We start from the raw sequence: 26174 nt of genomic DNA on the forward strand, positions 1-26174 counted from the left end.
CTCTGCAGCTGTCCTGCCAGCCCTAATTGCTGGTGGCATAAAGGAGTGGAGGCAGCAGCTAATTTGCCACTCTCATCTGCTTAAATGGTGAGCTCTTCTGGGTACGGCCAGCCACGTCCCTGCAAGCCACCGAGAAGCGATGGGCAGCAGCGGTGTAACCGAGTCATTGGCTTGGGGAAGGGCTGGGGACCCAGCCTAGGGAAGCAGCGTTCAGAAACAGCCGACTCCCTCCCACAACCACGCATGCAGAGGTTTATTTTAAAGTGAGGTGAGACTGGGAATAAAATGGCGGCCGGCCCGCAGCGGCCCCCCAGGGGGCGCTGTGCCCCGCCTCGCCCCCCGCGGGGCGGGCCCGGCCCCTCCCGCTTTTCCCCCGCCTCTCGCCCCGCCTCAACATGGCGCCGCCCTGCGCGGCTTCACCCGCCGAGGAGAACGGGAGGTGCCTGCCAGGAGCCGCCCGACTTCCGCCGCCGGCCCGTTTCCTGGCCGGGCGGCCCTTAAACACCGCCCGCCGCGCTCGGAGGGCGCTGCCGCCGCCGCCGCCCGCCCCTCTCGCCCTGCCCCCGCGGCATGCCCACGCCGGGAGCCGGCGTCGCGAAGGGAGGCGGCGTCGACCGGTCGCCGCTCAGTCCGAGGCTGCGAGGAGTAAAGGGCTTTTTCTAGCCTCCCGCCGGGGACCGTTTTCTGACCGAAACCGCGGGTCGCGTAACGGAAGGCGGCCCTCGCGGGTGGGCGCTGGAGGGGAGCGAGGCCTGCCAGGCCGTCCCCCGGGCGCCGCTGCCCGCCTGCCTGGCCTGAGGGGGTTATGCGGGGGTAGCCCGCGCCGGCAGCCAGCTAGCCAGCGGCGCCTCCCCTGCCCGCCGCCTCCCCCGCCCCAGCCTCGGTGGTCGCCGCGGAGCTGGCTTCAGGCGGCCCCAAGATGTTCAGCTGGCTGGGCACCGACGACCGCCGGAGGAAGGACCCGGAGGTGTTTCAGACGGTCAGTGAGGGCCTGAAAAAGCTCTACAAAACCAAGCTGCTCCCCCTGGAAGAGCACTACAAGTTCCACGAGTTTCACTCGCCGGCCCTGGAGGATGCTGACTTCGACAACAAGCCCATGGTGCTCCTCGTGGGGCAGTACTCCACTGGCAAGACCACCTTCATCAGGTAAAACCCAGCTGCCTCCCTCTCAGGAGTGCCTGCACCCTCGATGCCCGTGGGTCGTGGTGGGGTGGAAGGGGTCTGTGCTACCCGTGCTATGCCTGGATCCCGCTTCTGGTTCCCCCTTCCATGGTCCTGGTGCCCATCAACAGTTTTCCATTGAAAAACCACCTCCACTCAGACTCTGAGAATATTCCTTTGCAAGGACAGGGCGAGTGAGATGGCCTCTGAAACACCGACGTGGCAAAAAGTAGCCCAGGGCAGGGCCAAGGAGTGCAAGCAGGGCATTAGTGTGGAGACATGAGTCACTTGGGGCCCTCTTGTCTGTTCAAAGTGCAAAGGCTGTGGGAAGCCTCGCGTGGGGTATCCCTGTGGCTGCTGGGGTCAGGGTAGCCCCTCCAACAGCCATTCATTTGAACTCGATGTAGCTTTGGGCAGTGGGACACTACGGCCTAGGGAACCTTCGAGTGCTTGCTTGGGTCTGTCATGGTCTGTGTCTCAGCTTGGGTCTGTCTTTCTCAGCACTGTGTCCAGAGGCAATGATTAGAGCGTAGTTTGAGAAGCATGTGTGCACATTAGACCTGCCCATCTTCAGGGCTCCAAAAGTAAGCTCTGTTTTAACTGTGTCCTGCTCTGCTGGGAGCAGCATATTCGTTACTAATTGTAAAGAAAGGGCAGCTGCCAAAAGCAGGTTTCATGTGAAACTGTCAAAGAGAGGGTTAAACTTTCCCAGCTGCTTGGTTGCAGGGATCTATGTTCAGCCACACTGCTAGTTCAACTTGCAGCAGCCTTTCTCCTGGGATCATAGCTGAAGCTGTGCTGTCTGTGTTTCCTATGTGATTCATAAGCTTAGCGTTAAATTCCAGCCTTTTTCTGGTGTGGCTGTGTTGAAATCTGTGGAATTACCCCAGTGTAAATCTGGACGCAAGCCACAAGCAGCCAGCCTTTTGTTCTACCAGTATTTCTTGGTGGAGGAGGGAGCTGTGGAGAGTAGAGAGAGGTGAATCAAATTCTGTACCTCTTAAGGAGTGACCTTGAGAAATGCAGGTTGGTGGTTTTTTTTTTTTTTGGTGTGCCATAATATTCCTGCTACTTAATGCCCCAGCCAGGAGCCAAGAACAGAATGCATTTCTGCTACCTTGTCTAACAGTAAAATGGCTTTTCTCATGTGATCAGGTTAGGTAGAATGGTGAGGCAGCATTGACCCTAAGAAGCATTTAGCACATGGTTGTCAAGGGAGTTGCTCCTCTTAAAATTAGAGAAACTAGCTTGGATGTAGCATAGCTGTCTGGTTCCACCCCAGATCTTTGTTCTGTGGCTTGGTATGAAACCTATTTGAAAGGCTTTTCCTCTCCTCTGGGTTGCTGTCACTCAGAGCAGAACTTCCCCTGAACATGAGGAGGTTGCTGAATATCTATTCCTGAGGTTGCTGGCTGTGTAACTAGAGCATCTCTTCCTAATGCTGCTCGCTGGATTGCCAGCATCATCATTTCCCTGCAGTCTCACCTGTGTGCTGTTGTTAGCAGGGATTTCTTGCCTTTGCCCCTTTCTGCTCGGTGAAGTCCTCTTTCTGTAAGCCTGGCCTCCTTTTGCAATAAGTTTGGGTGCCTAAAGCATGTTTTAGGCAAAAGGAGAAGGTTGAGTCTTCACTCATGTGGGATGGCATCAATGCCTTTGCTCTGCTGCTACCAAGTTGATCTGAGCCTCTCTTTGCCCACTGCATTTTGTTCATGCTTGTGTCCTCCTCCCAGACTTCTCTGTGCACAGGGCTGGGATGAGCCTACCCAGAGACTATGGTCAAGCAGAAGTGACCAGGAGCTTCTGCATGATGGGAGTGCAAAGTGGACCTGCGAAATCCTTCCAGGAAGGCAGAGTCTTCTATGTGTAAAATAATGCATAAGAAGGTGGAAGTTGGACTCTTGGAGAACCCCAGGGCCTCTAAACATAGAAGTGTGAGGGTCTGTTACTGCAGTGTGTTCCCAGCCAAAGGCAGGAGGTGCTAGAAAACTGAGTGTTGCTCGTGGTAGGCTTCCAGTGTGAGCTTGCAGGCATTGGTCATTAGAGACCTGAGATAAGCACCAGATTAGCATCCGGAGTTATTGTGGGAAGGTAAGTGGGAGCTAAAACTGAGAGCAGGGAGGAGTTAAAAGGGACTGGGGGAGGAAGTGGGAGGGGAGACAACCATTACATCTTGGCAGTAGAGTGAAGCAAGAAACAGCCTCTGGACATCCCTTCCATCGTTCTTGTCAGGATGGGGGATAATTAGTGATATTCTTATGTATCCATTCCACTCCTACACTGCATCCTGCTTGTACTGCTGTGCAATTTAGGCAGATGACTTAGTGCCACTAAACACTCATGTGGAATGAACTCAGTCCCAGTTCACCTGGATCCTAGTATACCATTAAAAAAGGACAAAGGATCTCAGTCACTTACCTGAGGTGGATTTAGTGGATTTATCTCCCAAGCATCTTTCCTTGTTCTTGGGGAATCTGAGGTGAAACAAGGAAGAAATGCAAGGCTCTAAAGTACCTAAACTGCAGCATCTTGCAACAAGGCTGCTGTCTTGTCAGGAGCTGATGGCAGAAAGAAGGCAGTCAAGGTCAGCAGTGAGGAACATTCCTACAGGCTGAGGTGGGGAGGAGGGAGGTGAGTCGTGTGGGTCAAAGCCAGTGAAGTGAGACCAGAGCACTGGCTTGTTTTCAGTAGAATCAGGTTGTTCCCTCCCCTGCTTTTAGGGACCCAAAGAATGGAGCCTTATTTTGCTATGTGAAAGATGTAGCATCGCTAACTGCAGCTTTGCCATTGCTGCTTTATCTTCTCACTCACTCCCTCCCATTTCTCTTGGCATACATTTGAGGCTTTTCTACAGGGCTGGGGTCTGAAAGGCTGTGATGGCAAGGACAAGGCAACACCTCTACCTGGGAATATCTGACAGCCACAGCAGGATGTCGCTGGAGCCTGCCTTTATGATGTTATTGCTTTTTATGTTTCCTCTAAAGGGGTGGGGGTGCAGGACAGAACATTACTCTCCTAATTAACTTAGATTCTGCGGTCTCTTCTAAAAATAATCCTGGCTTCTGTCCAGCCATCCTGCTAATAAAATAAACAAGCCTGCCAGAGCCCTACTAACTGTCAACATGGCTTGCTTTTCTGCTATAGCCAGCCCTTCCTCCTACAGCTAATCATTTACACGTCCTGGCCTTTCCAGACTGTTTGTCACAGGCTACACGCAGAGCTCTGGTGTGACCTCCCTGTGTGGCCCTGAACCTTTCATCTCTGCCTGCACCAGGCAGTTGTCACCATTTCCTCCCGTTCTGCCCTTCTTCCCTTTCCCGCTCTTCATCACCTCTGCTGCCACACAGCAGCATCCTGCACGGCTCCTGCATGACTCATCACGGGCAAACAGCCCCTTCCCCCACATCCTGCGGCACTCCTGCCCGGAGAGCCTGGGATCTCTGCCTGGCTCCTATGCTGCTCCAAACCTGCCTGGGAAAGGGTACCCCAAGACCGGCTGGCACTAATGCAGCTTTTTTTTGCCCTTGTCCCTCACCTCCCCCCTCACCAGGAGCAGGGACAGGCAAACAGCAGGATATGGGGCAAACAGCAGGATATTCCCAGCCACATACTAACTGTAAGTGCTTACCCAAAAAGCAGATTAGTCATAAAAAACCCATTCACCTCTTGCCTGGCACTCTCTGCAGGCTTCCCCAACCTGGCTGGTGTTCAAGGGCCCCCGGGCACTAGAAGGTGTTCAGCAGCTCAGAATAAGGCATGCTGCACTGGCAGGGGAAGCTGCTCGCTGTCAGTCAGTGTTTTCCACAACTGTTGTTTGCTCTTCTCTCCCAGAAATCCCCACAAACGTGACAATTGCATGTGTTCTCTAGCTTGCTTCTGTTAGCAGAGACAGCCTGTGTCATTGCCTGGCAGAAGTGCCTCCCCCCCCCCCAAGCCCCATCAGACAGTGTCAATAAATCCTCTTGTATTTGTCTGGCGTACAATGAGATTCTTGTGCTGCAGAAACCCTGCTGCACAGTGTACCTGCATCTCCCAGAGAAGCCTTACTTAAAATAGATGCTGCAATACTAGGCAGTGAAAATCTTCATCTCTGATTTTATACTACTTGTTGCACATTAAGTCAATTAACATTGGCTTATAGCTACTTCTGTATGAGTGTGCTTTTGTTGGGATTTTGGGTTGGTTTTTAACTCTTATACAAGAAATAAACACAGAAAGGCTTTTAAACATTGCCTGAGTGGAGCTGTGATAAAATTCTTTCGAGCAGTCTGCCTGGAAGAGTGTTACTATTGTATGTAGGAATCTTCTCAGAAGCTTTGTCTATAGATAACAAACAAAACCCCCCAGGCTTTTTTTTCTCCTGTTGTTTGAAAGCTATCGTATCACATGTGCATCTCAAACCCATAAAAAACAAGCACGTTATTGTTATTGCAAGTCTATGACCTGGCATTGGGAGTAATGGGTGCATTTCACTTGTTGCATTTGATGATTGTCATCAATACCTGTTTCTTTTCTCTCTAGTATTTGCAAGGGGACAATGCAAAGATTTGTTTCTATGGATTCGGTGTATGCCCATCTGTGTATCACTCAAATATACTATGTCAGACCAAAAGCAAAGTACAAAGCGGGAGCAGGGGAAAGCCCATAGCAGTGACTAGCATCACAGCAATGTCCATCAGGGGCTAATACTTTTGAATTGCCAATCCAAGAGGCCTGAGTTTAGTTTCCAAAGTCTGGCCAAGTGGCTTCTAACCTAGCAAATGGTTGTTTCACTGTAAAGGGCTTTCCAGGGAATGGAGCCAAGAACATTCATATGATAGTCTACAGAGCCATTGGTGGGAGAGAAGTAGCTCCTCCTTGTTCTCAGCTGCTTCAAGCTAGAGAGAAGTTACTGTAGCTGCCAGGAAGGTGTATTATGATCACCAGCCAGGGAGGTGGCACATTCTGGCGTTAGCTGCAGTCTGCTTTTGTTAAGTAATGAGCCACTTTTATAGGAATGTTCAGGAAACCCCTGCATAGGCTTTAGGTAGATAGGATGTATCCACACTAGTATAGGAGGTCAGAGGGCTGTTCCCTTTCTGGATTATTTCAGGTTTTTGGGAACTGCTAAATAGCTGCTGTTTCATCTCAAAGTTGTTCCTATAAAGAGAAGTTACTTCTGGTGGCATTCTGGTGAACACAGGACTAGGAAATCTCTTTGGATGAAAAATGTAAGAAAATGCATGATTGAATACCAATAAAGGAGATAGTCAGCTCCTAAAGAAATTATGGCTATAATTACTGGAGTTATTCTTGCTGCATCCATTCTCTTCATTGACGTGTACCAAACCACATAAGTAGCAGTAATTTACAGTATGTCCTGGGTGTACATTTGCTTGTTTTGCCTCTAGGTCCGATTGATTTGACCTTGCCCACTGGGGGCTGAAGATGCATTTGCTGACATGGTATCAATAAACAGCCCTGCTGAACAAGCACAATTTTTTTGTTGTTCCTCAAACACTGGATGGTGATTACCTCTCTTAAAATGGTAGTGAAAACAGAAACCCCCAAAAAGTTATCACAAGCCTTCATGCCTCTGGTCCTTCACATAGGAACTTACCCTCTCTGATAAGACTCACCTGAGTAAACCAGTGCTGGTCGTCAAACACACTGGTCTCAATCATGAAAAATCCTCAGCCCTTCTCCCGTTTCCTTTTTCCCCATCCCTTGAATCTACTTTCAACATCACAGCAATTCTGTATTTATCTTTCTACTTCTACTTTCTACCTACTAAAGATTAGGTCAAAGCAACAGAAGAGGAACTGCCAGCAATCTTCTGGCAACAAGCAACATGGTGGCAGTCATCATGTTCCTCATGTAACAATCTAGAGCTTATCACCAGGTCAGGTGGTCTCACACGATCCCATACTGAGGGCTAGACCAGTTCCAGCTACCTTTTGCAAACCACATGGACACAACAGTCTTAGTTTTCAGCAAAGAACCAGCAAGTGGGATGTTTTCTGCACTCACACACATAGAAACACAGACCTGACCTCAGTGATGGCATTTGGCTCCTTCATGAGCCAAAGGGAACTGTCCCATACACACCATTGACCCACCCTGAATTTGGCAGGGAAAGTTAAGATGTGCTGCCAGGGTCCTGTTCAAAGTCTTACAGCCCCATGGGTGAAAATCTTTCCCTGAAATTTGCCAGACTATACCTTCAGAGAGGCTGCCAGAGGCTTAGGAAATAGTAAGGGGTGCTGTGCTTACTGTGCTATTTAGCTTGATAACAAATATTGGGATATAACTCTGCCACCCACATGCTTAATGCTCAGTATGCTTGAACAGTTTGTAATGCAGACCTCTAGCTGCATTTGCAGAAGCACACAAGAAAGGAGACTTGAGACTTCAGCAGTCAAGTGCAGGAGAAGTTGGCATTAGAGCAATTGATTTGGACTGGGGGCTAAGCACATTAATAGGATGAGTCTGCTGAAATGAGCAGCAGTGAAGTAATTGATATTGGCACCAAAGGCCAGTAAGGTTTCAGGGTTAACTTTGTGATTGCAGTGAACTTCTGTTTTTACTTTGCTGTGCTAAGTGTGTTCCAAACGTCTTGAAGATTAAAATACACAAAATGATCAAACATGATGAGAATCTCTTCCCACCAGCTATAATCATCTCAATTTCTTAATCCACTTGAAATAAGAAAGCTTTAAATGTGGAGATCCTGAGTAGAAAAGCTACCACAACATTTATCAAACAATTTAGTGACAGTGCTAAAAATAGTGTCGGAAGGATCCATACTCTTGAGCTTCATAATTACACTACAATCTTCAGTACACCCATTTAGGATTTAGGCAGCTCCTGTCTCATGCCCACACCCTGTTTTCTTGCCTACAGGTACCTGCTGGAGCAGGATTTCCCAGGGATGAGGATTGGACCAGAGCCTACAACGGACTCCTTTATAGCAGTTATGCAAGGAGATGTGGAAGGAATCGTTCCTGGGAATGCGTTGGTGGTGGATCCCAAAAAACCGTTCAGGAAACTCAATGCCTTTGGCAATGCCTTTTTGAACAGGTCAGTACTCAAGAACTTGGTTGCTCTGGAGAATAAAGTTAGAACCTAATGAGTAGCATAGCTAGAAATTTAAAGGGATAAGGCGTTACACTATTCTTCCTTTTTTCCCCCATCCACATGGCTGATGCAAAGCCATTCCAGACCTACCAGGTGCACACCAGTCACTCACTGAAGGGCAGATTAACAAATTCAAGTGGGACAAACCTTCATTTTACTTGAAGAAACAAAAAACACAGCACAGCCTGTCAAGCTCATCCTGTAGGATTCTAGAGGTAATTCTCATTATTATGCTTTGGTCTCCCTTGATTTTGTATTCCTAGCTTCTTCTGTTCTGCCATCGGTTCAGTTCTCTGAAATTAAATAGTCCAACCAGACATAGCCACTGAAGGCATCAGTAGAAAAGTGGAACTGGCACAATATGCGTGTCTTTGCTTTCTTGTGTTTTTCAACATTGCTTGAATGTCCCCCTTGTAACAAAACCAGGCTCTCCCCATTCAGATGACTTATAGATACAATCTCAGGTGCAACTCATGACAGCTCCAATGTCTTTCTCATAAAAAAAACTGTAGCAGGGGGTTTGGACAGTGACTCTGATGTGAGGAATGTAACCTTTCCATCCCCTAGACCTAGCCCAACTATACTGAGTTCTGGATCTAGGCCTTGCAGGAAGCCAGCAGCACACACCCATATCCTAGATGAGCACAAACTGTGCTACAGCAGGCAGATGGGAACAAACTCTGACTACACCCATTACTGGTGCCTTCACTAACACAGTGTGGGAGACATTGCAAACATGGCAGCTGCTCAGCCAACCAACCAGGAAAGCTGGGCTTTGGCTCCCTTTCTAACTTCTGAGCTTAGAGAGTGTCTGTCCAGAAAACACACCATCTCCTACCAGGGCTTTACCACAGGAGTGCTGGTGTAGGCTGCAGTGAGAAAGGGAAGGGACCTGCAGAGAAATATGGGGAGAAGCTTGAGAGAAGTGGGTCCTAACTGGAGTCACTACTATGCTGAGAACCTCAGTGCCTCTGGAAGCAATATCTGATCACTACACAGGCTCATCATTCAAATACATCAACATGGTCCCACACCAGAGAGACTTTGAAATGTTTTCAATATTTTATAGGGCCCAGAACATCTGCACCTGGCCAACAGTTAGGTCAGGTGACTGCCTACTCCCTAACAGCAGTGGTGGAAGGTGGTTTGCCCTAAGAAAATAACAGGCCTCCTGCCTGGAGTGCGGAGGTGGTAGATGAAGAGAACGTCATTCAGAGCAGTTTGACTGATAGCCAAGAACAGCCACTGCTGGCAGACAGTTCTCTGCAGAGGAGAAACAACATCAGGAATAAGGAGGCCAGGCATGGAGGGCAAAAAAGCAAACACTCCTGAACTGGACTGATTGGTGTGTCCTGAATGCAGTTTCCTCCTAACGCATCAAGCGATCTCTGCCTCCAGTAGCCTAGTTCACTGTATCAGGCTGTGCTCTTCTTGCTCTCCTGCTACTCTTCCTTCTCCTGTGAGGAAGGAGCCAGGCGTGTGCCAGTGAGGACAGCAGGACAGAGGGGCACAGTAGTGATTGAGCAGCAGAAGTGCAGTCCAGCTAGCAATGCAGGGAGTAGCCACAATAGTTAATTAACACCTTTTCTGCTGACAGAATAAAAAGAAGGTAATGTTTTCTAAACTGGCAGAGGATGACATGCTGAGAGGGACTAGCTCAGCAGTGAGCATCACAGTGCTGAAAATGCAGATGGTAATACCCAGCTAATTAGGAAATGAAGTGCATGCAAGAATTGACTCAGAGGGCCAAAAATTTAGCAGATGTAAATCAGAGTGCACCCACTGGACTGGATCAAGCCGCCCACACTTATCTCTGTTGTGGGCCCAGCTTCTTGGCAAGAGACAAGGCAGAGCTGTCTCTACCTTGCACATATCTTGCTGCTGCTATGTGTGTGCTGAGGCCCTGACCTCAGCTGGGAGGCTGTGAGCAGGAAATCTGGAGAAGGGAGGTAATCTCCAGGAGCCACCCCTCTAAGATGAGATAAGAGAGTGACCATGAGCACGTCCACTTTACTCATGGGTGATTAAAGGTAATGATGGGCTATGGGCACCAGTGGAAAGGAGCAGAACAGCACAAGGCAGTAGCATTCACACAGACCATGCTGGTCTCAGCTGAGAGGTGGCAGCCCATAGCACTGTGTCCTGTGACATGCAGAGCCTGCTGTTCCAGGGGAGCTAAGTGGAGGAGCAGAAGGAGTAAGCATCCAACGTCAGCTGGTACTCCCTCCCTGGCAGGGACTAGGATCTGCTGCCTTCCAGGAAGCAAGGGAAGAGTGGTACAGTCAGGATTTGGCTGGGAGACAGCAGCTAATTTTGCTGCTTAGAACCTGTCTCCTTCCTCCCTCCCTCTGTTTCCAGGAGATGGAGTGCCTGCTCATACCTTCCTGGCTAAGGGCAGAGATAGGGCTGACAAGCTGCCCCCGGGCTGAAAGGTGGATAGCAGCCCTGCAGTACCCTATCTCTTGTCTACCTTTCCTTGCCCAGGTGGTTCCTGGTTATTGAGAGAAGGGCTTGTTTTTCTCACTCCAACTCTGCTGGCAGTACCCCAGATCTGGAGGGATCCCAGCAGAGAGATTACAGGTTGCACCTCATTATCAGGAGGACTTGTTTGGCACCAAGGGCCTGGAGCAAAATCAGGAATCTCAGCCATTACTGTCATATCACATCGGTCTGGTTGCAAGATTCCTCCCACCCCCAAAGTCTGTCTTGAGAAGCTTATATCTGAAATCTCATGTGGAGTATTTTCCCCAGAGAAACTGGTGGAAAATCCCCTTGCCTGAGCTATTTAATATTTGACCACAAGGAATGCTCAGGGCTATAACAATGGAGAGCAAACCTGGGCTGGCAGGACAGGGGAATAACATGACCTCCTGAGCCTTTTGTTCTCTGCTGCTGTGCCTGGCACTCAACAGGAGAAACAAGCCAGCCCCCAGCTTCTACGTGAGGTGTTACACATTCAGAAATGGTCTGCGTTGCCACCTGCCAAGCTGTGGATATGGGAGAGAGAGGCTGTAATATGTGGTCTGAAATAGCTGAGGAGAGAAGACACTTATCTAACCCATGAGGATTCACTCTTGTCAGAATCTTCTTGGAGCCATATAGGTAGAAAAATTGGGGTGAGGTTGTAGCATAGCCTGGAGGAGCCATAGCTGCAAGCACTTCAGCAGAACCCGTCACTCAGAGCACTGCAGGGCTCTGTCTGCCTTGACTGCATCTAGGGGCCCTTGTGCCAACCCACATCCTTTATGTGATTCTGCTTCCTCCCACAGCAACATGTTTTTTATGCCTGGATGTCACACCACCCTATTAATATGCATACATACATATACACACACATATTTATAGCTGCCTGGAATGCCATCACAAAAAGGCTATCCATGAAATGCTACCGGGAGCCACGTAAGTGAATAGGCTTTTACTGTCCTTTGCTGTTACCAGCAACTGAAATAGATGAGCTGCAACCCACTAAGAACAAGCACAAGTTACTCTTCTTAGGCAGTGATTTGCCTAAGATACAAGATGGGGAACAACTAGCTAAAGAGCAGTTACACAGAATTGAGCTGCGGGTGGGGGGGAGGAGTCAATTACAGAGTGAATGTAAGTCAACAGGGTCACACTGCTGTTAAAAAAGCAAACATCTTACTGAGATATATAAACAGGACTGTCATATGTAAGAGATAAGGAGCAATCCATCCTCTCTGTTCACTGCTGGCAGTGTCACAGCTGGAGTACCACGTCAGCTTGGGGCATCATGCCTGAAGAAATATGTAGAGCAGTTTGGGAGGACCCAAAGGAAAGCTGCAAGGGTCTTCAGAGATTTAAAAATAAGATGGAAAGGCAGCTAGAGAGAACTGAAAGAGATGGTGGGGAAAAAACAAAACAAAACAAAAAAACAAATGGTTTTCTTCAGAGGAAAGACTGAGGGGAGACAGGATTACAATAGTATACATTGTGACAAGAGGGGAAAGTTAAATCATTTTCCACATCTACTGTGTTTGAGACTGAAAGGCATTGTAGCAAGGGAGATTTAATTAGACATAAAGAAAAAGAGGTTTTGCCGTAAGGATAATTAAGTAATGGAGTAGAGTTCCAGCAAATGTTGGTGAGTCTGCATTGTTTCAGATTTGAAGAACACTTTAGACAAACATCTGATTGATCCTGCCTTGAGGCAGGAGGATAGATTAAGCAAACTCTTGAGACATAGGAAATCCTATGCTTTAGGATTTCCACAGTGCAAGAATAGCACACTTTCTGTCTAAGACCAAATTTGAAAGAGAACTAAAATCCTACAGCACAGCTGATTTTTTGTTTGTTTGTTTGTTTTTGAAAAGTTAGTTCACTTGAGTTCAGGACTCTGCAGGGGAATGCTAAAGTGAAGAAAAACAAATACCACTTCTTGCTAAAAATCTAAACAGCAAATGGAAACATTTAGATTTCCACATTTTCATTAATAATTCACAACTTGGGGGCCACATAAAAAAACCCGTCATAGGTCATGACTGAGACTTATGTTCCAGAAGCAGCAAAACAGTCAGAGAAAGTGCTCAGTTCTGGCTTCTTTCTCATTTCTTTAAATCAACAGTAGCTCCAAGCTCCAACTGAAGACTTGTGAGATCAGAGCCTGGTTTGTCCCATGCTGCCTGTGATGTTCAGCACATCATAAATAGCTTTTGCTTTTATTTTAAACGCATTTCTTTTTATGCAGGTTCGTTTGTGCCCAGTTACCTAATCCTGTGTTAGAGAGCATCAGTGTCATTGATACACCGGGAATCCTTTCTGGAGAAAAACAGAGAATTAGCAGAGGTAAGTCCCAAGTTCAGTTCTGTTCAAAACAACAGTAGTGAAGAGCAGAGGGACTCAATATGAGTTTTGCCTCAAATGTACAAGCTGTAGACAGAAGCACTAGAAGGAGCCTCTCAGAGATACAGCATGACTTTACCAATGTTGCTTTGGACTCAATTTGCAGTCTGCTATAGACAATTTAAATGCTTTCAGGGAAGGTTGCTAACAGGGTCAGCAGTACCCATGTTGCAGTCCAGTGTTTCCCAGTGAAACAGATTTCCATCAGAAAGAGTCAGTTAATACCTATCTGCTTTGCAGAAACACTTGGTTTCAGCAACTTACTGATGAGCCATAGGTAAGGCTCCATGGCAATCAACGTGGTTTTCTTTCCAGTTGAATTAGCAGGTTCCTTGCACTGTCCAGGCTTATTAAATCTAGTGCAGGACTAGACTGGGTTTGAGAGCCATTGGCACCCAGCTTTCTCATTGCAGTGGGAATCTGGAAATCCTGAGGACACTAAATGGATCTAATGAATAGCACAGAGTCTCTTAGTGAACTTCTGAGTGTCTCAGGCTGACGCTCTGAAGTGGGTGACATCTCAATACTTTAAACCTAACATCTGTGGTCATTTTCTTATTCTGTAAGGTAATGGTGGCATAGCTCACTTTTCTTGCAGGTTCCTTAGCCGAAGCTGGCAGCTATGTAGCATTTCATTGGAAGAAAGCCAAGAGTAGTAATTGCAGCATTGAGGTTTAAGAAGATCAGTTCTCATTCACACCGCCTATTAACAATGCACAATTAAGTTTCAGCAGCACAGGCTCTACCCAAAGTGCCGAGGCCTTTCCCATATTTCAGTGTTCTGTCCTAGATTTCTGATGACTCATGCCTTACCCACTTTTATAATGCTCCTTTGCATTGAAATTGTTCTTGGAAACTTCCTTGTCTTTTTTAATTGAGCAGCTACCTTGTACAGAGCCAGGTCTTGTTTGTTTTATCGGGATCTTCCACCACAGGGACCTTAGCTAAAAAAGCATCAGTAAAACTATAAAGGACAGCTAGAGATATTTGAAAACTCATGTTAAGCTTTTTCAACATGGGTCTCTGCACTAGTAGGGAGTCTACAAAAGGTGGAAAGATGCACAAGCCTTCATCAGGAGGTTGAAAAACATGCTGTGCAAGCATCCCTCCCTTCAGCAGAAAGTGTTTAAAAGTGGAGATAAACAAAAATGTATATTACGTGGTGTAAACATTTTTCAGTGAAAAAATGCCACTGAAAACAACCAGTTCTCTTGTGGAACTGTCACTGTGAAGAAAACTCACTTAGGAGGAAATATTTTTGTTCTGAAAAAAAAAAATGTACATGAGTCAAAATGGACCCATTTCAAGTCCCAAAAGAAGTTTCCATAGCCCCTTTCCTAAATGTCCTCACCAGTTCAAATCCTGACATATACTGCAAGATTTTCCTATTTTCCAGTACTAAAAATATCCTCCTGCAAAACACACTGGCACTTCTTGATCCTCCTTTTGCAAAATTTCTCCATCAGTCTCCCAGCGGGCCTTTGTGTCTTATTGCTGCAGCTACTCTAGTAAATGCCAGCAATGCCAGAACGTGCTGATGCACAGCTGTGCACTGTTAGGAAAGTCACTGGTGCACTTTCACCCCAGCCAGTAACACCTCTCCAAACATCTGGGAACAGCTGAGGAAAAGTTCCTTATAAGCAGAGAAGGGTGAAGGGGAGTCCCAGTTAGTTGTCTAAGCTTTGGCACACTGTACCAATTTGTAGAATGGGAAGCCTGTCTCAGCATGTGGGGCAAGTTCTTCCTAATAAACCTTTCTGGCCTTGGTGCAATTACGTGCTTGTGCATTGGCCCTGTGACTACAGAGTGTGGTCACTCAGCCCTTTTGCCAGGAGCTGAAAACTCTAGATGGAGCACAGCCATCTCCTGCTCATCCTGACATGCCAGGAATTTGCACTGCTATACCTCCAACCAGACAAGGGGGGTGTCATAACCTAGCTGTCAGCTGACCTAATCACAACAGTTAAAAGTACAAAGTAGGTGGGATCTCACTACGTCGCCGTTTATATCCAGGACAGCCTGAAACTGGACACGTGGGCCACATTGGATGGCCTTTCATTAGCTACAGGACAAGATCCTCATCTGGTTTAGATCAACATAGCTTTGTTGAAGCTGGCAGAACTCCAGCAATTTCTGTCTGCAGGGGATCCAGCCCAGGGAGCAGAAAGAGTCAAAAGAGTGCTGAGGTGCTTATGTTTAGGAAGGGCTGCTGCCAGGCACTGGCTTGAGCTTATCTCGAGGAAGCTAGTGTTTGAAAGGGAGTGCTCACCTCCCAGCTCCCATGGAAGAGGAATAGGAAAAAGTGTTGAGGCTGGTGCCTTTGCCACCAAGCTTACGAGCCAGCTGCCCTCATTAGCAAGTTGGTTTTGGAGGCAGATAGAGCAATAATGTGGTTTCTAGGCAGAAAACAAGACAGTGCTAAAAACTGCTGACACAAGAAAATACTCCTGCCCTTCTATACCTTCCCAGCCTGCTCAGATTTCACTTGGGAATGAAGCAAGACCTGAGGGAGTCTTACAGAGGTTTCTCAAGAGACACTTTGAAGTTTCTTAACTGCTTGGAACAGGGCAGCTCTTCTTACCCCCATTGTTTGCTAGTAGTAGGTTTTAAGACCCTCAGACCTGTGATCCAAGGTCAGAGAAGGGAGTGGATAGTAAAGCAGCTTTCTGTCATAAATTTGAGGGGAAAAGTAAAGATGCAAAAGATGTGGCCAGCTTTCCCAGCCTGCCCATCCCATGAGAACCAGCAGCATTTCTAAAAATAGGAAATTCCTCTCACTGGGAACATCACAAGTCTGTCTCCTTTCCCATTAGACGTCAAGAGCATTAGCGAATCTATATAGTGCCATCTTAGCAGAATACCACGGTATGAAAGTTTAGCAATCCGTGAGGTCCACCTTATACCTCTGAATTTCAAGGCAATATCTGTTCCTGTTTTTGCATCCATGTTTCAAAGAGCAGGAGCAAGGAAACTGGGTTTGAAGGAATGATTCAGGAGCGAACACCAGATTATGAAGCTTTCCAGTTGTCTGAACTCAACTCTGAATTAAATTCACTGCCTCATTGCTTTTGGAAAGACTAACATGACAGATAATGCGATCCCTTCCCTTGTGGACAGAGAGCATGCAGAAGCACCAGCACACTAGTGTTAGTGCTGGCAGCAGTCATCCTCATGTAGCCAGCAACTGGGTTTTGCAAATGGCTAGCAAGCTTTCCTCCAAGGAATGCTGTATAATCCTGAGAAACAGAGCTCTGCGCTGGCTCTCTTCCAGGACACCACTACGTGATCATAAGAGCCACCTTCCCCCCACAGAGCAGCCCATGAACTTTCCCCAGTAGCAGACCTGCAGCTTTAGTCCTGTCAAGCAGTTGAGGGTGATGCAGTCTGTCATAGCTGAAGTCCACATCTCAGCACGCAGTGAGATCGCCAGCACTGCCACGGCTGCCGTGGCTCTCAGGCTCTGGTAAAAAGTGCAGCCAGGGAGCTGCCTGCAGTGGTTTGTCCTGCTGGGCTCCTGCGACTCATGCACTACTTCATGGTGGGCACCCAGGGTGTCACAGGTATGGTAGCTAGACCCCCCCTAGGATATACAGGCTGGATGGGAAGTATTCCCAGGATGTCATGGCCCAAAGCATCCTGCTCTTTGCTGCTGCCGTATTATCCTTGCCTGGAGAACAGCCATTTCTCGTCTTTTTCACATACTGGGGCATGGATCTATGTCCACATGTAAAGAACTAGACATTGCATTGCCTTGTCCCTTGCTCTGTGTCCTTTCTGTTATTGTTTCTGGCTGAGCATGAGGCAACAGCAGGCTGCAGAGATGCCCATAGGGGAGGTATTTGTACCAAAGCAGCACAGTTTTGACAGCTTTGACAATTTGATAGTAATATGGATGCTATCCATTTGTAAAACACTGTTCTGGTGTCATGTAATGAGCCCAGGCCATCCTGCTGGGAAGGAAGATGAGAAAGGGACGTCTGTACTGAAATAAATGAGGACGAAAGGGAAGACAACAGGTCAGGTCACACAATACAGAAGAGCCAGGGCAGGAGTTAGGACTTCCTCATAATTCATCATCTTGAGCAGTCTGCCATGCTAATTGAGCCACCTGGTAACAGCAACTCCTGCACGTTAGTAGCAGTGACATCCCTGGGGGGCGGCACCTTACACCCCCTGCTAACCATCAGTCTCAACCTAAACATGCCCTAAGCTAAGCCAGATCCAAGTCTGCCAAGTTCAGCAATGCCCTGGCCAAGTTGTATTTGTTCCCTGTTTCAGGGTAGTGCTTCCTGAATATATCCTGAACACTCACTTCATCTTCACCCTATGTATGTCACCTCCTCCCTTTCCCACGGTAGCAATGAGCACAAGATCCTGGCCAGGAGATGAGGACTTGTCAGCATGAGGACTGTCAGCATCATTCCCCACTGGCTTTCTTTCCAGCACGCACTATTCCAGCCTTTTTCCAGCCCTCCGCCCAGTTCCATTCTGCTGGCTGCAGTGCAGCCCAGGCTTCCCATAGCCAAGGAAACCACACACATGTCTTGCTGTCTTTCCTGGGAAGGAAAAATTCCCAATGACCAGCAGCTTCAGCACCAGGGATATTTAGTCACTCACCAGCCTGACAGTGAGAAGAAAAATGCTAATGGCAACAGCCATGGGCAGTGCAGAGCTCTCAGGCTGACTGTGTCTCACATAAGCCTTGCTTGGAAGGGAAAGGCAAACACCAAGGGAATTAATGTTCTCCCACTTCATGCAACGTTGTTCAACAAGAAAATATTTTTTTCCAAAGAGTTTTATCATGTGTGCTAGCAACAGCATGATACACAACTGAAAGCATCCACCCTGAAAGCCTCTAAAAGGAAGGCATTTCAAATATTTGCTATAATACTCCCCACTGGTGATGTTTGCTTATATTTTGTATTTCGCTCTGCCTGGGAGGGTGAAAGTGTGCTGGTTAGTTTTGACTTCCCAGTTCACCTCCATTACTGCAGTGCAGTAGCCACTCTGCCAACTTGCCTGATTTTATCACAGTCTCACAAACGCATACTGTTCCAGCTGAAAGGCTCGGCTCCTACAGTCACACAGTTCTGCACTTCCTCTAAGAGCAATACAAAAACGAGCAGAAAATCTGCATTTTTATTTGTCCTTTTTATTCATACAAATATGTGAAGCCACAAGCCTAACTATTCTGACCTGAAAGCAGGATACAAACAAAACCTCAAGATTATATTTGGGTTTTAGGAAGACCAAACCATGATTTTGTTCAGGGAGAGGGTAAGGGGACAGTTTTAATGATTTGAGTTAGAAATATTGCTATATTTTGCAGTTTCAGAAGCGGAAGAGAAAAAAATAATGCGAAAGAACTGAGATTAAGTAGTTGCACACATAGAAAGGGCTGTTCTTGCTATTATTTTTTTTTAACTCTTGATAACATGCAGCAAGCACTTAATTTGTGTTACAAAACAAGTTGATTTTTAGAACAGCTGTTCTGTTTGTCCATTTTATTGTCCACTGTGCACTCCAGAAATATCTTGAGTATCTGTTTCATGAAGGAAAGATAGTCATGCCCATCAGTATCTCATCGATTTGCATTATTTATGCCCATCATGTATTCTTTCAGCATCCTCGGTTAACAATGCAGGAGGACTGTGTTTCCTGGTCACTGGTAGCAGCTATCAGTTACTGATGCTCATTTCAGGCCAGGTTTTCAAACATGATTTCTTCCCAGATTTAAACTGTGTGTACTGGGAGAATTGAGCTTGTGTTTGGAAACTAGTAAAAAAACTTCCTTGGAATTCCAGCTATGCATCAGCAGTGCTGTGCACTGACCTCTCTGGAAAACTTGGCCTGTATTCAGATGTCTTTTGAGGTCTCAAAACCTGACTAGGAACAGTTTTCAGGATTGGCCCAAGTACCAGGAAACGCTCAGTCCATCTGTCACAAATGGCTAAGATACAAACGTGTAAAGGGTACAGGGGACACGTTCTGCTGTGTGTACATAGAAGCTAAACAGGCTGTTACAAGGGAAGCTTTGCTCTGGACAATGCTCTCATCAGTTTTATTCTACCTGATTTGAATATGCCTAATGAGGTTTCACTAAATTTCTACTGACATAAAGCAAGAGCCCTGTCAGGCTCCTGGGCTCTTCCCAACCCTGAAACCCTTGCAGTAAACAACATGAAAACAGAAGGCCACGCAGTCTGATGCTCCAGGTACTGGTTAATGTAAATGTTAGCATTAGAAATTTGACATCCACCCACCTTTCCTAGCTGAGAACATAGGCAGATTTGCTGTGCTTTGAGTCCTTTTGCCTTTGCTTTGGAAACCTTTAAGTCTCAAAAACATATGTAACATTCCCATTAGATCTTGATACTGGGAGGGGGGATGGTGTGTGTGCTAAATGCAGAGCACTGGCTGGAGGATGTAGCTCTTAGTGCTGAGAATCAGCAGCTCCAGGACAGATTATTTCTTTGAGTGTAGGCAAAGGCAGAAGTGATCAGCAAGCTGAGACCAGCTCTAGAAATTATGACATGTAACACTCATAAAAATCTTTTCATCCTGAAGGACTTTTATCCACTTCCCAACACACCAACAGATACACATTACAGGAATCTCTTTATATCCCCTTGGAAGGCAGCCATTTCCAGAGAGGAGTATGGCAGCTTTTTACAAAGATGGTCTAGGATGAGCTGCAGCGAGGTATATCCAGTATGTATCCCTCACTTTTCATCTTCCATTCTGTCCTCTCCTTGCGGGCACCACCAGCTCCTCACCTCGAGAGAAACTTACCCAAGTCACTGTTCTTCCATCCAGTCCCGGCTGTTTCATCTCTCATACTCTTGCACAGCACCCTCCTCTCTGCTGCACCATCCCTCCCTGGGTCTCACAACAGCCACCCACCCGGCTTCCCACTCACTTTGTGTGTCCTCAAAGAGATGTGTCACTTCCCCCTCCCTTCCTCCCCTCATTTTCTTCTTCTGACCATCATGTTGCCTTCCTTTGCTTACAGCCATCTGTCACGCTCAGGTACCACCTGCCCCTCCTGGCACGTTCTCCCTTTCCAGTGTGGGCTGCCTGCTTGTTTTGCCATGATATAGTCTTCTTCCCTGGACTTTGAAGGGCTTTCTGGCAGAATATCACTATGACCAGTTAGACTAAGCCTCCAAACCCTCTTATTCAATTTAAAAATTCAGATCAAGTCATTAGCTCTTTGGAACAGGCATTCATTTAATCTCCGAGAGCTGCTCCCTCTCTAGGTAGGCAGTGTTTGCTATGCCAACTATCGCGTCTTCTGATGCTGTCCTCAGACACAGAGCCAATCCATCAGCTGACAAACAGAGACACAGCCATAAAACTCTGCCCTATAGAGGGCCACAATCTAGTGAATTTTCAATATCTGGATAACATCAGTCTTAGGATGAGAAGGGAGCTTCCTGTAACTAAAATTCATTAGGAAGGAGGTGAAACGCTAAAAGCAGCAGTGCAATTTAAAGCAGTAGTGACAGCAAGCTGCAAGATACTTGGCAGCAGCTTTGGGGTTTTCAGCATATCTTGATTTTACTATTCCCATTCCATTCCACCTGAATTCCACTACCACAGAGCTGTGGCCATGTTTCTACAAGACAGGAAATCCCGTAGAGTGCTTACTATCAGACAAAAACAACACAAACAAACAAGCCCAACTAGTGTAGCTACACAGTGAGAAATGCTGAATTAATACATGCACACTCATTGCTGGTTTAAATTGGCTTGAAAATGTTACAGCCAGGCAGATTTTATGCTGGGTCAGATATCATCCATCTTTTCACAGTCAGCATAAAGACTGTATCATGCCTGGTCTGACTTGACAGAAATGTAATTGCATAATCCTGCCAGATCCTAGTGAAATGCATGCTGCCGGGTATTCCAATAGTGCACAGACAAGTATTCATTAAGCCAGTCTGCCTTACGGAGTCTAGGTGGCAGGGTGTCACTTTTCTCTGTAGGCTGAATCCACTGACAGTCCTGCTGACTTGTCAGCTTTGTGTTAAATCTGTTGAGTCCTTTTCATGCTGTCAGAAGGAAATCTGTCCCATGAGAAAAGAAAATTATGATCATGTTCGTCTTGTCCTCCTAGTACTGTATGGTTGGAATTAATTTTCTGTTCATGTATCCTTGTCTGGAGGTTGTAAAAGAAGCTGCATAAGTGATATTAGAGATTGTTTAAATGTGCATCATATTTTTCAACAGAAATGCAAGTGCAACAACATACAGAAATTACTGACCAGTGTTCTTCCCTTCACATTTCTGTTTGAACATCCCTGTAATAATGGTTTTGCATTTATGCAGCTTTGGCAAGGAGATGGCTTCCCAAATGCCCTATAACTTCACAATAAAACTGTGCTATGTTACATGGATAGCTTCACCCATCACTCAAACGCTGCCAAATCACAGATATTAACTGGCTGCTTTTGTGAGAGGCCTTAGCAACACTCTACACGCTAAAAGAGGGCGTAAAGAGACATAAGACATTTGCAGTGGAATGAGGAAGGGGACACTTCAAAAACTCCTAATTTGACTGTAGATCAAGGTCAGTTCTTGGTCTAAGATCACACAGTAATAAACTGCCAGAAGAGAGTCAGTCAGGCCCTATGCATCTGTGAAATAAAAAAAGGGCAGGGGAGAGGAAATCAAAGTGAGGCTAATGCTTCAATTTAGTTACAGAATGAGCTTCGTGTGTTTTCAGATGTTGAGCACCTCCAGCTCTGGCTGGAGTCAGGAAAAACGTCCCGAGTTCTCTATGCTATTGAAGAGTCCTCTGAAATTGAAAGCTCTGAACTAAACATTAAAATAGGAATTTAAGACCTTGTTTTTAAACGTCTTTATTAATAGCTTGCCCTTAGAGTTTTACACTGTCACTCTGCTATCCAAATACTAGCAACAATCTACTCTTTTATATAATAAACACAAAACTGAAAAATCAACCCTATGAATCACCTATGTAGCAATTCTCTAGGCGTTTGTGAGAAAAAAGCACCACAGTCAGTGACTCTGAGTGTAGTTGTAAACAGAGGCCTGTCCCACCTGCCTTTTCCACATGTCATGCAACGTGTTAAGGAACAATACAACACTCATGATAATTTTCCTCTCCTTTCCTCTAAAGTGTTCCATCACTTAAGAACAAAATACATACACTTACACCTTAGTTTTCCCATCAGGTACCTCCATACAGAACACAGGTGTGATCAGCAATTGTTAGAACTTCACAGAGAGAGATGTTTCTTGCTTAGCTGGGCACCAACAGGAGACCAACACGTTCCCTAAGCGCCAGAGCAAACAGGACATACAAGAGGAGTGTGTGGGTTGGGCTTTTGTCCCAGCATGGGATGCAGATGAGTCCATGCTGTTGTGACTGCTCTGAAACATCACCAAGTGTTATTCCCAGGGCTTTGTTCTCTCTTTAATGGAGATATGCAGGACAGCTGTCAGAAAAATATCTCGAACAAGCAAAGGAGCTGGGAAGGAAAGTCTGCTAATCAATCTAGACATTTAATGAAGTCCACAGGGACATTCAAGACTCACTATGTTACTGTAGCAGCTGGGAACATACAAAAGGTCTGAGCAGATATTAATTCTCTTTTCTTGTTGGGTAGAGCAACATTTTTGTTCATGAATAGGAAAGAGAGGCTCACAGGACAGATACCTTCTAAGTGCTACTGTGGATCCAGGCTTGATAAAGTCAGAGCTAAGCACCTAAAGATACTTTTGGACAAACCCTGAGATGCAGGCAGATGAAAGGGTCAGTCTCCCAGGTATTCAGCTAATACCAAAGCTATAATACTGCCTTTTTGTTTGTTTGTTTGTTTGTTTTTTTTAAATAATCAGTCCGCACTCTTACTGAATCACTAGAAGGTGGGCTGAGTGTCAGGTACATTTTCCCCACCTCATCTCAGCCCTTATTAACACAACAGAGAGCCTAACAGTGGCTGTTCCTCTGCTGTTAGAGGGAAACCATCCACATGATCTGTGACAGGACATCACTGTAGCATTACAAGGTGCCCCAGAGAGCATGACTGTTAATTCCTTGATTCCCCCCTAGAAAAAGGCTGGAAGAAGTAGTCATAGTGCGATTCTAACACGTGCCAGCTTGACAAGAAAGCATCCTAGTTAATGAGATTTGACAAGATTAAATGCACGAACATCTCCAAAGCTGCCCTGACTCACTGCTTCCATAGTAAAAAAGAAAGCTGTGTAACTCTGCATGTGAAGAATAAACTACCCTGCCATGCTGGTTGACTTCCAGTACAGCCCAGGCAGAACTGAACGTTAGGTGTGGGTGTGCACGCTATGTTTAGCAAAGTTTTATTGGGGGGGGGGCAGTCCCTATTTGCTAATTCATTGATCAGCTTGCAGAGGGGCAGCTTAGAGCCTGAGCACAGATCGAGTGAAATGAGGTATGCGCATTGACTTTGTCCTGCTGCCAGGGCCTCCTAGCACAATTTGGGAAGGAGTCAGCATACATAGCTTTACAGCAAATATGCAGTTAGTCCTGTCAAGGTGAGCTCCCTACAGTGAGAACATCTAAGGTTAAAAGGCTGTTAATATCTAAAAGCAAGCAGGAGCAGGTTTATTTCAATTGTAAGAGGGTCTGACTCATGATTGTTACTGAGGTCAGACACATGGACTGGGCAAGTTATATGGATATCAATATAATATACTGAGTGCTCAGCAGGTCTCTGTCAAAGGTAATACTAATTCTGAATTCTCTGAAGTTCTCAGCATCAGACATAGCTGAGCAAAGAGCCAGGGCCCAGCATTGCTTGTTGCTGCTAGAGGTGGCACTGGTATAATGAGCAGAAGGCCACTGGTAGGACAAACACTTCCCTCTTCCCTATATGATTTCTGTAGATCCCATGGGAGAGAGCAGGGCAAGCTGCTCACATCAAAGAACACTTCCCCTTCTTTTCTTGTAAGGAGCAAACTATAATTGACAGAGGCAAAACACTGCTCAGTAATAATACTTTGCAGTTATATAAAAGTTCTTAGTGGCAAACGGTTAATAGCAATTTATCCAGCTGAAGAGAAAGTTCACACAGGCTTTACTCCTGACTTGAGAGCCAGGGTTTCACCCAGTTTGCTTAGTCACAAGGGAGAAAAGGCCAGTGGCAAAAATGAAGATCAGAGCTCAGCAGTCCTCCCTTCTGTAGTTCTGATGTAATGACTAGGAAGCACTGGTTGCCCTCTAGGTTTTGGAGAGGACAGAAAGAAAAAAAAAAAAAATAGAAAAAAGGAATGGGGGGGGAAAGCACTGAACTAATTATTATACATTTATTCATGAAAACCAAGATTAAAATAGTATGTTAAAGGATTTGAATGCAAATAGAATATGCTCTGTCCTGATCTCTCCTAACAGAGTGCAGCGCTCTGGCAGCTCAGATAACCCCAAATGTTAAACAGCGTAGGAGAGCCTGACAGAGCAGAGGGAAAGCACTAGTCTCTCTGTGAGGCTTTAAAGAAGGTGAAAAAACACCACAGGTCTAGGAAAGGAGGTTATATTGTTGCTGTCATTGCTGTTGTTTTAAAAACATCTCCACACACACTGTTTGTCGTGCCCTGTATTGCCTAGAGATGGACCCAAGTCTAACAGTGTGCATCCCTTATCCTTAGTTCTGAGGCATGTGAAATTTGAACACACAGTTTGTAGCTTGAGTCCACCCCTGGTGTTTACAGCGATGCTGTCTTCTAAGCATCAAGTACCTAGCAAAGTAAACACAAATCATTTTGCCTTGTGCACATGCAGCAGGTATGACAGGATGATTACTCAGGTAAGGCAGGTTATTTGCATCCTGGGTTTTGACTTGGATGGGACAAAGTCTCAAACAACTAGACGAGACCTGAGAGTTATTAAGCAGTAGAGATACGCATCTCAAACCAGTCTGTGATTATCCAGCTTTCTACAGCCTTTGTAGGCTGTGCTGATGGCCAGTAATCCAGAAACTAGACCTCTCTTGTTGCCACATGCAAGACTTTTGCAGTAACTGTTTGAATATAGCAGTTTCCCCATGATAGACATTTGAATGAAGCGTCTGTAGCACAAGTTCAAGACTTCTTTGGGTGATCTCTTAATGTGGAGAAGATGAGAGCTCTCCTTAACTATGCACATCTTGGGCATTTCAGTGTGAAGGACAGTGCCTCATCTCCACCTTCTTTGGGACAAGGAATGATGTTTCACGTTTCCTTCAACAAGCTACCTGATCTGCTGGTGAAGCTTCCTCTTTGCAAGCTTACCCTCAGATGGCATCGTATAGGTACAGCGAGTAGGCTTCTCTACTCCCATGCATCTGCATCTCTTGTTTTTCCTCCACCCTTGCAGGTTATGACTTCGCTGCTGTACTGGAGTGGTTTGCAGAGCGGGTTGACCGCATCATTCTCCTTTTTGATGCACACAAGCTGGACATCTCTGATGAATTCTCTGAGGTCATCAAGGCCCTGAAGAACCATGAGGACAAGATGAGAGTTGTTCTCAACAAGGCTGACCAGATAGAGACTCAACAGCTGATGCGGGTGTACGGTGCCCTCATGTGGTCCCTGGGAAAGATCGTCAACACTCCTGAGGTCATCAGGGTCTACATCGGCTCCTTCTGGTCCCATCCGTTGCTCATCCCCGACAACCGCAAGTTGTTTGAGGCAGAGGAGCAGGACCTGTTCAGGGATATCCAGAGCCTGCCCCGCAATGCAGCCCTGAGGAAGCTGAATGACCTCATCAAGCGAGCACGGCTGGCCAAGGTCGGTGTTGACATAGAACATAAACATAGTTTAGGCTGTCTGCAGTGTGTGGGCTATGGGGAAGTGGTTTTGGCCAGTTCAACTTGCAGAGCCGGTGGATCCTATTCTTTTTCCATCCCATTTCACTCAGTATATTAGTCCTGGGCACTTCAAGGAAGACAGCACCTCCTTTGCTTGGTGTGTCAGTTGTGACAGGCCACAGTGAGTAAGATAGCCACAGATCAGAGCAGGTGGCACTTGAAGCAATTGTTCTGTGGTGGCAAATTGAGAAT

General features: G+C 46.4%; 1 protein-coding gene across 1 annotated transcript in view; it reads left to right on the forward strand.

Annotated features, from left to right (window-relative positions):
* The first annotated feature begins 456 nt into the window (after positions 1-456).
* EHD3 (EH domain containing 3) overlaps positions 457-26174 on the forward strand; it is a 30172-nt gene continuing 4454 nt past the window's right edge. Inside the window, exons 1-4 of the mRNA XM_009962542.3 lie at positions 457-1146; positions 8041-8217; positions 12980-13077; positions 25490-25902. Coding sequence (XP_009960844.1) covers positions 920-1146; positions 8041-8217; positions 12980-13077; positions 25490-25902 — 915 coding nt within the window. The 5' untranslated portion in view covers positions 457-919. The remainder of the gene's footprint in view (positions 1147-8040; positions 8218-12979; positions 13078-25489; positions 25903-26174) is intronic.

This window comes from Tyto alba, unplaced genomic scaffold, assembly GCF_018691265.1.
Source record: "Tyto alba isolate M040663 unplaced genomic scaffold, T.alba_DEE_v4.0 Super-Scaffold_16, whole genome shotgun sequence".
Lineage (NCBI taxonomy): Eukaryota > Metazoa > Chordata > Aves > Strigiformes > Tytonidae > Tyto > Tyto alba.